The sequence below is a fragment of the Oryzias latipes genome, chromosome 5 (genome assembly GCF_053564925.1).
Source record: "Oryzias latipes strain Hd-rR chromosome 5, Olatipes_Hd-rR_3.1".
Taxonomy (NCBI): Eukaryota; Metazoa; Chordata; class Actinopteri; order Beloniformes; family Adrianichthyidae; genus Oryzias; species Oryzias latipes.
The window spans coordinates 9,820,142-9,834,462 of NC_136241.1; the positions used below are offsets into that span (position 1 = coordinate 9,820,142).

A 14,321-nucleotide genomic window follows, 5' to 3' on the forward strand; every position below is an offset into this window, starting at 1 on the left:
TTAAAGTGTTTCACAGACATTTTAGTTTGTTGTTGGCATTTACTTCATTTTTCTGGAAACTAACAGCCTGAGAGAAAATGGAATCTGATGCAACAATAACAATAATAGTTAACCTTCACAAATCAAACCTGAGTGCAGCTCAGCGTTACTAAAACTAACTTTTGCACTCCGTTTGATGGTTGTAAGGAGCATTTATCTGCTTCGTTTCGAAAACAATGAGCTGTTTGTTAAAAGAAAGGTAACTGAAAAGTTTCTTTCAAAGCATTTTTAACAAACCGCAACTTGATTGTGTTTTAATCTTTTTGCTGTCATGTGACACCAGCAGGATTTACTTTAAGACCTTTTAGTTCAAAGTTGCTTATATGATCAAAAGCAACTGCAATTATTTTTAAATGACTAAACAGGACTTGTATTCCTTTTGTATTTGTATGTGTTCAGTTTGTGTTAATGCACAGAGATGAAAAATGATCCAAACCCACATTTTACAAACAAAAAGATTTAATGTTAAATAGAAATATAAAAAACAATCAACAGATATACCACATGTTGGCCTCCTTTACAATATTTTTTCATCCAGCTGCTGGTAATGCTCATCTAGAGAGCTGACTGCTGCCCCCTGCTGGCTCTTTGACAGAAGCAGCCTTTTTCGTTCAGTCATCGATGGTTGGAAGCCAGAATGCCTTCACAAAAAAGAAAAGAAAAGCATTTTACGGTCACATTTCAGCCAATGTGTGCTCAAATCTGTGAGATTTGAAAATGTTTGTCATTGTGTCAGTAGATCCCTGAAACCATTTCTATTTTTCTCTACATAAAGCCACAGGCGGATTATTTATAACGGGATTTTTTTATTCTGATCTTCCTCACTGTTTTAATTCCAGTAAATAGAAAGAGTCTGATAAAGTTATAAGCAATATTTGAGGTCTTTTGGTCCAGCTGAACAGGTTTAAACACCAAAAAATATGGTTCTGTTATAATAAACATTTACAGAGCATATACAATCATGTACGCTTTTCTTTTAATAAAAATTGATTTGGTAATCAGTACTTCACTGTACTGTACTGCAAGAAACCTAATAATGAAATCTGATGAGAGTTTTAAAATGGGTTGAGTGACTGAAGTTCTTTCATCTTAATATTGACATTTTTCAACCCCTCACCATGTTGGAGCAGGCGCTGGCGAAGGTCATAAATTTGGGGTTGAACTGCAGACATGTGATGGGCCCCGTGTGCTTCCCATCCAACAACGCCACCTTCATTCCACTCTCTGCGTTCCACACATGAATCTTTCCGTCCTCTGAGCCTGGAAAACATTTGATCACTCATGTTATTGACAAACACACACATTTTGTAGGATTACCTACAAGTTTCTGATGAATTTGTTGAGTCCATAGATGATATTTACACGCACCAACACATAAATCCTAACCCAAATAAGAGCATTGCTCATGACATGGCAGTATGGTTTTTTGATTAGCTTATCCGGACGGAGGTCCAAGACATCAGAACTGGTCATTGTACTCCAAAAACTCAATCATGACAAATGTTATTTGCAAAAACAACAGTGGAGGGGGCACGGAAGCCCGCGGCGAGAATTATGCAATGGCAGAGTCACAGCGGTCAGCTGACAGTTTGATGTGGGACAGAAACAAACATCATTGCTCCACTTGTAAGTCTGAGTGTTGATAAACGCAAACTAAAAATATGACGCCACAGAGGGGGGTCATTTTTCCAGATGGGGCAAGTGTTGTTGCCAGATATGAATGCACTGCGACCTGATGTGACGAGTCAGAAAACGTGGATTATGAATAATAGACTCAATGTTAAAAAGACTATATCCTCCTCCATCAGTTAAGTGTGAGAGGTCATCTTCTTCCATAACAGGCCGGTTTCATCCATCCATCCATCCATCCATCCATCATTCACTCATCCGGATGATAATTCTTCTCTTTAATCATCTTCCTCTGCGTTTGAGGATATTTTCCAGCTGTTTCTGAGTCAGCTGATGCCATTTCTCCGTGCAGGGGAACAAACGTCGGCAAGAGCAATTCAGGAACTGGTGGAAACAGTTGTGAAATATTCTTTAGCAACCGGCAGTGAAACCGACAGGCCGACGTGCTCTACACCCCCCCCCCCCCACACACACACACACAGCACCTCCTTCAGACGCAGGAGTCGCATACAAGTGAGCTGAGTTTTTGTGATGAACCGGAGGAAAAGTGAAACGTGAATAACCAGGAGAACACTCTGTGTGTGATTGTGTATACAGTGATCCCTTGCTATATCACGGTTTACTTTTCACGGTTTCGCTACTTCACGGATTTGGATTGTGCATTGTGTTCTGCATTCTGATTGCAGAAGTCACTCAGCGAGTAGCTCAAGAATGGGACCCTTTGATGAGCCGTTCATTACAGTTCTCCAACATAATCGATGGGGGCATGTCGGTGTATAAGGATCTTTAGCAAAGAAGAAAAAAGAGCGACAACAACTGCCTATCACTATGTTCCTCTCCCGAACAAACACACCTGCAGCTGCACCGCGGGCTTCAAAAGGAAAAAACGCTGCAGAGGATGCAGCGGCTCAGTATGAAGAGCAGTGAAAAAGAAGACCGGTGTCACTATCTGTCCCACTGTACTTTTTTATTTTTTTCATAATCATTTTAAATTTTCTTCCGTTTAATCCACTCGGGTCGCGGTGGGCGGGGCTTATCTCCGCAATTTAAAGCCTTCTGTTCTTATCGATGATTGAAATTATTATTTGACAGCACACTACAGAAGTTATTTGTTGAAAAAACGTTTCTAAAGTACTTTTATTTTGTTAAAAAACAATTGATTTAGCCTGTTAAATGGTTTGTTCTTTCTTTTCAATGTATAATAGTGTATTTCATTGTATAATAATTGTAAAAAAAATAAAGGTTTCTACTTCACGGGTTTTGCTTATCACGGGTTCTATTTGGAACGTAACCCCCGCGATAATCAAGGGATCACTGTATACACATATATACATACATATATATATATAGGTGGTAATTTTGAATAAAACTTTTATACAGACATGAACGTTTGTTGTGATAGCACATTTTAGGTAAAATGAAGTATTAAAGTAAATAATAGTGTTCCATCCTGAGCTTTTCATTTGTTTTGAGTTCTTTTAGAATGCTTGCGAGGCCAGAAAACGATTACACGCCACCTCCTTTCTTCATCATGAATTGGAATATTTTAAAACAATAAAGCGGGGCTGCACTGGGTGGTTTGAACTTACCGATCATCACAAACAGAGAATCCGGAGTAAAAGAAGCTTCAAGTGTTACACCTTTACTGTTGTTATATCCCTGCAGACAAACAAACAGCAGCAGTGAGCAGATAAGCTTTGACTGTAAAAACTAACAGACTGTTTTCTAGACTTGATTTTCTTGAATCCAAACTTTTAACACAAAGACTTCCACACTTCTGTATTTAAAATCAAAAGTCTTCATCGTGTGAAACATTTATAAAGGGCCTATCGCATGCTAAATCAGTTTTTGGATTTTTTTTTTTTTTTAGTATTTTATAATGTTCATTCTTTTCTTTTTCTTTTTGGTATTTTAATCCATTCATGCATTTCTGATTTTTTGTTTAGTAACCTGCGCTCTTAGCTCCAGCCCCCCCCAATCCATGATAATGAGTGGGTTCTCACTTTGTGAAGTAGATAAGTGAGAACCGCCCCTTCCAGGAAGAGTCTGTGCTGCAACTACCACCCCAAGGCTAACACACACACACACACACACACACACACACACACACACCCACACACCCACACACACTCACACTTTCTCCATGGAGTTAGCAGTGATCTGCAAAAGCGGTTTCCTTTTCTATGCACAATAAGCACGTCCATCTTAGCAGAAGTTTGGAAGTTGTTTTTTTTTGTGTGGGCGAAACGCAGACACACTGCCTGATACGGCTCTATGTTGACGTCATGAAATGGGCGGCACCCACACGGAGCGAAAGGCGGAGCCTCAGAGATTAAGTCGTCTTACTTCTAGGTTGGAAAAGAGCTCAGGAAAATAACTAATATTTCATTAAAAAAATGTGTTCTTTTGTGTGACAAAGGTTAACATTGTTTACTACAAAAGGCTTAAGAATAGCATGGTATAGGCCCTTTAAAAACCAAGGATTACTCGTCTCTTACCCCAAAGGAATGTAGAACGACGCCCTTAAAAGCATCTAAGATGCGAAGGGCTCCTCCGTTTGTGGATAGGAGAATTAGTTTTCCGTCGTTGCTGAATTTGAGTCCTGTCCACTCACACGTCCGGTCATACTGAAGCTTAAAGGTTGCAAAAGGACCCTGGTAAAATAAAACAAAGAATCTTCAGATGTTGCAGACCTAAAACTGTCTTTAATGACATATTTAAAGGATGTCAGCTCAGGGAAGATCTGTCAGAAAAGCAACAGCAGATGCTCACATTGGACACTTGAGATGGGACTGGATACCACGCACCATCAGTTGAGCATACATCAATATGAGGAGTCTCTTACACCAAAACTGCCAATACTGCTAATCGGATTTTTTTCTGCATCTTAACAAAAGTGTACTCACTGAGACAGAGTTCGGTTACAGAACAAGAATGATAACAGCCAAAACTACTGTGTTGGAAATTAGATTTCTGCAATAATGCAAACCTGAAGATTGCATAATATTACTAAAAACTTTAACTGCAGCCCGACTGCATGAGAGGGGTGGCGTGATTCTCCACACAGCAAGCTACCAAAGAAAGGAAAGGAAATACCTTGTCAAATGAGCGCAGGTCATAGAGTTTAACCATCTCGGAATTGATGCCGGCAGCAAAAATGAGACCTTCTGGATCGAAAGAGCACACCGGCTTCCCCTGCAAGTGCATCAAACCCTAAAATGACAGCAGACATGACATTTCCAACAGTGAAGCACAAACATCCTTCAGAGGCACAGGATAAACATGAGGCACATTGGAAAATCACAACGGAATGGAAAATGCTCACTTGGCAGTTTGGTGACCGCAGATCCCACAGTCTGATGGTTTTGTCTAATGAGCCAGAAATAAATGTGTCATCCACAGGAGACATGGAGAGAGAAGTCACTCTGGTGACAACAAACAAAGCTAATGTTAGAAACCAGCAACTTCAGGAAACTAAAAGTGCAAAGACATCCGAGCAGAAACCCAGCTCTGACCTTTTGGTGTGTCCAGGAAAATACCGGATGTATTTGTTGTCATGAAGGGACAAGTATCTGATGGTATCTTCAGGGAAAAGAAGGGCGTCCGTTAAAGAGTAAATTCACAAGAATAATATGAAAAAAATACAGATCCAGCTTTGATGATTAAACTCAGCCGTGGGCAAGGCAGTCACTTGTACAGTTAGCTCCTGTATCGGGCAGAATCACAGACCCTCAAACTGTACAAACAACTACCTCAGACCACAGCGAGCAGTCTGGAGCTGTACAAAGCAGATGGCTCCACTGGATCCAATCCACACGAAAAAAAGGCTGCCTAAAACATCGCCTTCCTGCCTTAAAAACCTGCTCCACTAATCTTTTGATGCACTGTAAAAGCATTTACAGTTGTCTTTTAATTATGATTATGCCATTTTTAGCCAAAAAAAAACAACAACAACCCCTGTGTCGTTTTCTAGGACATAGTTTCTGCAAAGCGGCAGTAGTTCATTAGAAATTTGCCTCTGAGCTGCTGTGGGGACTGTTGGTGTGGAGTAAGCCCGCCCACACTTTCCATCACTCATCTGTTTACACTCTCTGCAGCTAGACACTCTGCAAAGGCCAGCTCTAAGTTGACATCATGAAATGGACAGCACTCATAGGGAGCTAAAGGGCTCAGAGATTGAGTCGTCTTACTTCTAGGTAGGAAAAATAACTCGCAAAAATAACTCATATTTCTTTTAAAAAAAACAGTTCTCAAGTGTGCCATATATATGGATAAAGTTTACTCTGAAAGGAATAAAATGGCATGATATAGGCCCTTTGAGCTTAATTTTCTTTATACATGTTCGCCATCACAAGGGTTCAACACAACAAAAACACAATTTTCAGTGGAGTGGGTCTTTGGCAGATTCATCCACAAACATAAGAACCAACATAGTGCATACTTACCATCAATTTTGTTGGAACTGTAGACAACAGTGTTTGCAGCATGAGTGTACCTGATCAAATCCACTCCATACTTCTTACTGTACAAAGTCCTCTTGGGTCTGCCATCAATCAAACAATAGGAAAGGGATGGATTTAAATAAAACAAGCTCTTTAAAAACAAACAAATGTATTACAACCGTAACATTGTTTCCATCATTTGCTGGAAACGTAAAACAAATGTGACTAATAACCAAAGCCTACTTCAAACTTGGTTTTCTTGATGTTTTTTGTACTCAGTTCTGTTTTTAACTGTATAATAAGTTGTAGGTTAGGAATTCATATTACGTTATACTAAAAAAAAACACTTAAAAAATATTAACCATTTAAAAATTATAGCTGCAGTGAGTTTAAACAACTGAGTTTCAATGTAAATATAAATTGTTGATTCAAATATGTGTACAACAACAGATATATTGGATCGTTCAATCCAATTACTTCACAAATTGCTAGGAAAACATATTTTCCTTAAGATTAATTTGTTTGTGTTCCAGACATACTTTTCCAACAGTAAACAGTGCAACCGTTGGGGATCAACATCTACAATATATTTTAAATGGGAACTGCTAGCTAGCAGGCCCTGCTATTGCTAACTAGCATGAAGTAGCTTCACCAGTGGGTCAAACTCGGAAGAAGCGGGTCTTACTTTCCTTCCTGGCAGTCGTACAAAACTAACGAGTCGTCGTCACTGCTAGAAATAATAGTTTCTCCATTGGAACTGAAGTCGAAGCAATTTATTTTGTCTGAATTTTCCCGAAACACTTTAGCGACCCTGAAGCTCCGCAGCACATTGTCTGTTAGCTTCATAGTGACCTGACTAGAGAGGAAGAAGATCCTCGCTTTCCTTATGCTCGCAAATGTTAGCGAACACTGTTTGTAATAATAAAATAAAAAAGATATAAACGGCAACAAAGTAAAAGAAAAACTGAAAAAGGTGGAAGTAGAGGGGTTCAAAAACTACAACGGTAATAATAATTTTTACTCCACGGCTGAGACGGGGGGGTAAAGCACCGCCCGTTTCACGACGTCGGTGGCGCGTATCACAGAAACCGCCTGACACACCTGAAATCACGCGAGATAAACGATCGTCATCGCGAGGTTTAGCTGACGGCAACGTAAACAACAGAGAAATGTGGATGAATACAATTGCTTACAATTCTTTGATTGAATCTGTTTAAAATATGATACTTAGTTCCCGATTTTCTTAGGTATGTTAACATTTTGGTTTACTAGGAGTTTATATATGTTTTACTTTAACTTTGCAATGAATCCAGAAAAGCAGTTGGACTTTTGACCTGACAGGTCGGGAAGACGAGACTGAGGTACGAGCAATAAAAATCCGTTTTATTTCCTGTTTTTTTTTATACACTACATATTGGATTAATTCCCTTTAACTTTAATTTTGGTCATGTTAGATGGAGAGGGGGAAAAGGGAAGATTAAACTGTTAAAGAAAGAAATAAGACTAGAGGTAAGGCTGTCTAGACCAGGGGTCCCCAAAACCTTTCCCAGTGAGAGAGCCACATGAGGTTTCCATTTCTGATCGGGGGCCAGAACTTTTTTGTCACTATGTAAACTTTGTTTTCTGTTCTGATGGGTGGGGGTGGGTAACATTCAAGTTCCATGACTGGGGCAAAGTGAGGTTGCAGTAGTAGCAACATTTTTAGCTTAGCTCACATTTCAATTCATATAAACTTTATTGACATTGGGAAGGTCCACTTCACCCCAGTTTCCATGCTTCCGTGAGTCTTGATCACGTGGCCAAGCTATGTGATCATGCTAAAAAAAAAGGGTAGGGGTTTGACTCTCTCTGGTAAAGTTCAGGGTCAAATATGTGGGCGGGCTGGGTCCGTCCCCTGGGCCGCAGTTTCGGGACCCCTGGTCTTGAACAGTGTTTTTCAACCTTTTTTGAGCCATGGCACACTTTAACCTTGACCAAAATCCCGTGGCACACCAGCATCCAAAATTTAAAAAAAGGAGAAACTTATAGTTTGCATTGATCTACAGGCCCTCCACAATTTCACATGCATTTTTGTGATAAAATAGAAAAAGCTGGAAGTTGCAGCCGTTTTTTTTCTAAAAGATGTAATAAAAGTTAAGTTAAAAGATTTCAAAACTGTTTGATGCGTGTTCGTTGTGGTTTCAAGACTTTTAACAACGAAAATTCATCGTACGCTGAGCAGCTGTCACTTTAACCCAATGCATCATGGGATATGTAGTACAATCAGCCGCCGAACGCAGATAGACTCACTTCTCTGAGCTTCATGGTTTTGTTCACTTTTTCCATGGCCTGACACCGGATCCCGCGGAAAGCTTCATTGCTAAACACGAGCTTTAGCTGGTATTTTTGTTAAAACTGAGAGACTTTATGAGCAGAATCAGAACAAGGAAGTGAGGACTTTAACCACTTCTGATTGGTCAGACTGATGACATGTGATTAGGCCTCCAAGAATGATTAGTGGAGACAGTTAAAGGGGCGGGACTTTTCCGAAAACAGAACTGAAGCTGCGGCTAAATCACAGTACCCTCATTCTTATCAAAATGTCTTTAATAGAATCAAATAAACACAAAGAAAAAAGTATTTTACGATCTTTCATATTCCTAACTACTCAGTGTTTTATCAGGACATTTTTGGATGAACACAGAGGTGATATCGTCAAGATGGTAAAAAAAATGTTCGTCAAGATGGTAAAATCAGCTGATGCTGTAGTTATTATTATTATTATTTATTTTTTTATTTTTTATTAATCCAGCCTAGAGCTTGAACAACACAACAGTAAAATCTAAGCAGAATTTAAAAACTATTGATAATAATAATAACAGAAAACAAAAGTGTAAAATAATAGGAACCATGCAGAATTTAAAGCATGCGCCGCCCCTTTGGAAAAGCTGAGACCTGACAGTATCATGGATTGTTCACAATCATCATTTTTAAAAATGTGGTCATTTAAATCTCAAAAAGATTTGAGATAACTTGTGTCATCTGACCTTCCCCCAACAATCAGCATCATGGGTTCCTTACAAAAAATTGTCTAGAAAACTGAAACTGAAAATAGTTGATGCTCACAGAGCAGGAGAAGAAGCAAAGTATTTTCAGATGCCAGTAGCCCCCTCTTCGGAATGTAATTAAGAAATGGAAGACAGCAGGAACAGTGGAAGTTAAGGCAAGATCTGGCAGACCAAGACAAATCTCAGACAGAGCTGCTCGCAGGGTTGTGAGAAAAGCAAGTCAAAACCCAAGTTTGACTGCACAATGCCTCCTGAAAGACTTTGCAGACTCTGGAGTTGTGGTTCGATGTTCTACTAGAAAGAGATACTTGTACAAATACAGTCTTCATGAAAGAGTCATCAGAAGAAAACCTCTTTTACGTCCTCACCAACCTTTTCAACCTTTGAAGTTCGCAAATGTACATGTAAACAAGCCTGATGCGTTTTGGAAACCACTTCTGTAGAACAATGAGGTTAAAATGAAACTTTGTGGCCAGAATGAGTGAAGGTAAGTTTGGAGAAGAAAGGGCTCAGGGTTTAATGAAAAGAACCCGTGTCCAACTTTTAAGCATGGGGGTGGAACAATCATGCCTTGGTTTTGTATTGCAGCCAGCGGCACATGAAACATGTCATGAGTAGAAGGAAGAATGAATTCTACAAAATGTCAGCAAATTTTGATGTTATCTGTGAAAAAGCTGCAGTTGAAGAGAGGATGGCTTCTACAAATGGATAGTGATCCACCTCACACCTCAAAATCCACACCTCAATGGATGAAAATACCACAAACAAGAAATGAGAGGCTCCTAGCTGGCTACAAAAAGCTTTTACAAGCTGTGATACTTGCCCAAACTTTTGCTCACCCAATTATTTTGTTTTCTGTTATTTTGGAGGGGTAAATGATGGAAATAAAGCCTTTTTTTTACATATCACAACAATATCTCATCTGTAATCTGATGCCTTTTGATGATTTTTCCATCTTTCCATTACCTCTTTATGAACAAGAGTGTAACGTTTTACCCGGGGTGCCCAAACCTTCAACCCCTACTGTAACAGTTGTTGTGTTGTGTGTGGTTTTGACTTGCTGATTTTTTGGTGCTGATTTAAATTTTTTTGCCGTCTTGTATTAGTGTCAAACATTTTGACTTGTGTCTTATTTATGCAAAAAATATATATGTATATTTCGCAAGTTTTTGTTTCTTGAACTCCTCAATTCCACAATTTCTCCAAACTTACAATTTCCTGAAGTCTGACTGTAATCTATAGCTGGATAATCTTGAGTTCTTTCCAAGTACTTTTTATATACGGTAATTTCATCTTTCAGCGAGGTCCTAAAAATCTCTTAAACTATTCTAATTAACATTTATATATTCACCTGTTTTCTTTTTTTTCTGCTTCAAACTGGACCCCATTTGGCCTCCACAACAAATTGCAAATTTTTCGTTATTGCAACATAAAGCTGTGCAATGCGCATATCGCAAAACTTGGCAAAAATTGCAATAAATTGTTACCTTAAATGTGCTAAAACAGCTTTAAGTATTTAACGAAACAAAGAAATCCATTCATGCATTAGACAAATCAGATGGACACCTTCTCCTCTTATTTATTCATTTATTTTGGAGCTCCTTTATGTTAGATGTTCGCCTCTTATTTAGACGTGGGTCATTTGGAGTAAAATTTAAGTTATATTGACTATCATTTAAATCAAACCGTTGCAGTGAACTGGAAATGATGATCGGTTGTCTGTTCATGTATCGCAAGTTATATCGTCTTCGCAATATTGATCATTAATATTGCATATCGCGAGTTTTCCTCTTATCATGCAGCCCTTCTCTCACATATAGTTAGAACCTAATTAAACTTAGAGCAGTAGTAACTGTTATTATTAGACTGGAATTTTTACTCTCTCTTCTTCCCTTCTTTCCTTTTCCATCCGGTCCATCCAAACATGATTGAAATGAATAAAGTTTGGCCTCAATTACAAAAGGGGTTTATTCAGACATACTTTTGGTTTGTCTGAAGATTAATAACCCCTATTGTTAAAGTAAAATATGTCCAACACAAGAGGCCCTCAGTTCTCATCTGCCTGCCCAGATGCTGGACAGGACAAGTAAAAAAAAAAAAAAAAGACTGGAAATCAGTCCAGCATAGTTTCTGGGCGCCTGGTTAATCGTTAGACAGTGTAAACAAATCCAGACCGCCTCTGGTCAGACTTTTGCTCCTCTTCTGAGCTGGAACAGCAACCAGCCTGACAACCTTCACAGGTATGTAGCTTTAAAATACACTGGGCTTTAGAGGATGAAGTCCCAAAGTTGCTTCTGTAAAGAAACAAAATTTGACATTTTTTTTTCTCCCTTTAAGCATTCAAAAGATTTAGCAGAGATATGAGAAAAACATTGTCTTTATTTAGCACCTGCACAGCTAGGACACTTTCTAATAAGAAATCCTTGTAATAGTTGGACTTCAATGTATTTTACATGTGCAAATGTTTCTTTAAAAAGACTTCTGTTTGTGTGTAACATGATTTTATTTTTACTTATCTTAATATTCCCCCCCCCCAGGAGACTTCTGCTCAGGCTCTCTGGACTGTCGATGGCCCGCGTCCTGTCCCTGTTCCGACCTCAGCCTGTCCTGGCTCTTGTGAGCCGGTACAAACCGGCCTCGTGCAATATGTCCATGGACTCCCGGGTACGGGAGGTCTTCGCGGCAGCAGTGGAAGCCGTGCAGCCAGACGCGGTGGTCCGGCAGAGTGTAGAACGCAAAGACGACTCCGTTGCCATCGGCGGTCGCAGATTTACACTGAAGCACAACCTGCATCTGGTGGGTTTTGGGAAAGCTGTCCTGGGAATGGCCGCTGAGGTGGAGAGGATGATGGGGGATCATTTAGTGGATGGAGTCATCAGTGTACCTCATGGGATACAGCAGACGATGCGGCAGCATGGAAAAAGGTAGGCACTCCTGTAAACATACACAGCTGCCACACAGAAAATATGATACGAACAATTTCTTGTTTCCCATTTGAGCCATTTGCTGCCCAAAGAAAATGGTCAAATTGAAGTCATGGAGGGAGCTAAGCACAACCTACCTGATGAGGACGCCCTGAGGGCAGCTGAGAAGATTAAGCAGTTGGCCAAAAGATTGACAGAGAAAGACTTGCTGCTTGTTCTCATTTCAGGTAAAAAAAACAAACAGATGTTTTTAACTTTACCCCATGCCTTTTTTAATGAACACTGTTCGCCTGTGTTCAGGTGGAGGCTCTGCGCTGCTACCTGCACCACTTCCACCGGTCTCATTGCAGGAGAAGCTTGATGTTACACGCAGACTTGCTGCTGCAGGGGCAACTATTCAGGAACTCAACACTGTACGCCGGGCTCTTTCTGTGTTAAAAGGGGGAGGGCTGGCAAAGTATGCTCACCCTGCACAGGTAATGTTTCTCCCTCTATGTGAACATTTTCCTGTCACATGAACCTTACAGCTGCGGCTTTAGTAGGCAGCTCAAGTCACACAAACTCTGGTAACTTGGAAGGAGGTGAGAGTTTGCTGGATATGTGATGCACAGTTTGGGTTTGTTTTTCTATTCTTTGGCCAAAGAATTCTGCCAGTTAAAAACGTTGCTAGCATAAAGTTCATAGTTTCATGAAGCATCAATTTAAATCAAGAGAGAATCATAAAAAAATCAAAGTCTGTTCCAAGTGAGTACAACAAATTTTAAATGGTAATTTTGTAACATTGATTTCAAAAAAGCTTTATTGATAAAGCACAGATTCACATCTGATAATACAAGAAACAGATCAGAAGCAGTAAAGACATTTTCAGAGTAACCCCAACCTTCCTTCACAGTCATAGTAAAAATTATTCACAGCTGCATTTTATTTTGGCTTGTAGTATTATACTCTCAAACTTTTCATGGTGTTGTGCACCTGTGGAAAATATGAAGTTTACACAAAATCTCTTCCCATTTCTGACTTTTTTTCCCACTTCATCCTGTGCTCGTACTTCTGATCAAAGATTCCCTTCAACAGGTTGTTGCACTGATACTGTCTGATGTGATCGGGGACCCACTTGACTTGATAGCCAGCGGCCCCACGGTGAGGAGCGAGGTGTGGCCCGAGGAAATCCTGTCCATCCTCGAGCGCTACAAGCTTCTACATTGCATTCCGACATCAGTGAAAGACGTGATTCAGAGGCAGAGTCGCAAAGACAACGTTGACGAATCGGACACGGCGGGACACGTTCAGAATGTTGTGATTGGCTCCAACAGCACGGCTCTCGAGAGAGCGCGCCTTCGTGCTCGGGAGCTGGGCTTCCATCCCGTCGTGCTTTCACCAGGAGTGTGTGGCGACGTCAGGTCCGTCTCCAAACTTTACGGCCTGCTGACTCTCTTTGCCTGTTCCCCCGAGGAACCGCCTGCAGAGGTCGCCGCTGAGGTGCTGGCGCTGGGGCCAGAGGTCGGTGTGGCGAGCTGGGACTTATGTCGCACCATGCGGGAACTGGGGGAAAGAAGACGCGCAGCCGCAGGGGGATTGGCTGCCACCTGCTTATTAGCTGGAGGGGAGCCCACCGTGGAGCTGACGGGAAAAGGTCGAGGAGGTCGTAACCAGGAGCTGGCTCTGCGAGTGGGACTGGAGTGGAGAGGCCTGGAGCTCCCACCTAATGGCCCCATTTTTCTGAGTGGTGGCACTGATGGTCAAGATGGACCCACTGAGGCAGCGGGGGCCGTCACTGATGCTGGCTTATATGCTGAAGCTCAAGCGCAGGGGCTGGACATCGAGAAATTCCTCATCAACAATGATTCCTACACCTTTTTCTCCAGCCTTTCAAGCGGAAAGCACCTGCTAGTACCTGGATTAACTTGTACAAATGTCATGGATGTACATGTGCTTCTGTTCCCATCTACTTTTAGTAATAAAGGATAATCTAAGAGGAATAAAAAGTTTCTTGTCACAATTTAGCCCCCATGTGTTTGTCTACAAACATTAATAAACACAACGCTCACATGTAATGTTTTAAAAATGCTTCAGAAAAATTAGCATCTGAGTTTTTAATTTTATTTTTTTTTATACACTGTATTTTATCCCACGAAGGGAAATTCTTTCTCCGCATTTGACCCATCCCCTTGGGGAGCGGTGAGCTGCAGCCGAAACCGCGCTCGGGAGGCAGTAGCGTTAAGGGTCTTGCCTAAGGACCC

The 14,321-nt window shown here is 40.6% G+C and overlaps 2 protein-coding genes across 5 annotated transcripts; one reads left to right on the forward strand and one right to left on the reverse strand.

Moving 5' to 3' along the window:
• Window positions 1–480: 480 nt before the first annotated feature.
• wdr82 (WD repeat domain 82) lies at window positions 481–7,212 on the reverse strand. Its single transcript, XM_020703120.3, has 9 exons — window positions 6,796–7,212; window positions 6,114–6,211; window positions 5,184–5,250; window positions 4,994–5,093; window positions 4,765–4,881; window positions 4,167–4,322; window positions 3,258–3,327; window positions 1,157–1,299; window positions 481–680 (listed from the first exon to the last, which is right to left on the reverse strand). The coding sequence occupies exons 1-9, from the start codon at window positions 6,954–6,956 to the stop codon at window positions 651–653; spliced, it is 942 nt and encodes a 313-aa protein (XP_020558779.1). The 5' UTR covers window positions 6,957–7,212; the 3' UTR covers window positions 481–650.
• glyctk (glycerate kinase) lies at window positions 5,746–14,080 on the forward strand. 4 transcript variants are annotated; one of them, XM_078947044.1, is made up of 6 exons: window positions 7,344–7,471; window positions 7,565–7,619; window positions 11,695–12,081; window positions 12,157–12,308; window positions 12,382–12,557; window positions 13,156–14,080. In XM_078947044.1, exons 3-6 carry the CDS (start codon window positions 11,726–11,728, stop codon window positions 14,047–14,049), a joined length of 1,578 nt encoding a protein of 525 aa, XP_078803170.1. In that variant the 5' UTR covers window positions 7,344–7,471; window positions 7,565–7,619; window positions 11,695–11,725; the 3' UTR covers window positions 14,050–14,080. The 4 variants fall into 4 exon arrangements, with proteins under 4 accessions (XP_078803169.1, XP_004068676.1, XP_078803170.1 ...); XM_078947043.1 differs by lacking the exons at window positions 7,344–7,471; window positions 7,565–7,619 and adding an exon at window positions 5,746–5,864; XM_004068628.4 differs by lacking the exon at window positions 7,565–7,619 and having other exon boundaries at window positions 7,224–7,471.
• Window positions 14,081–14,321: the final 241 nt, after the last annotated feature.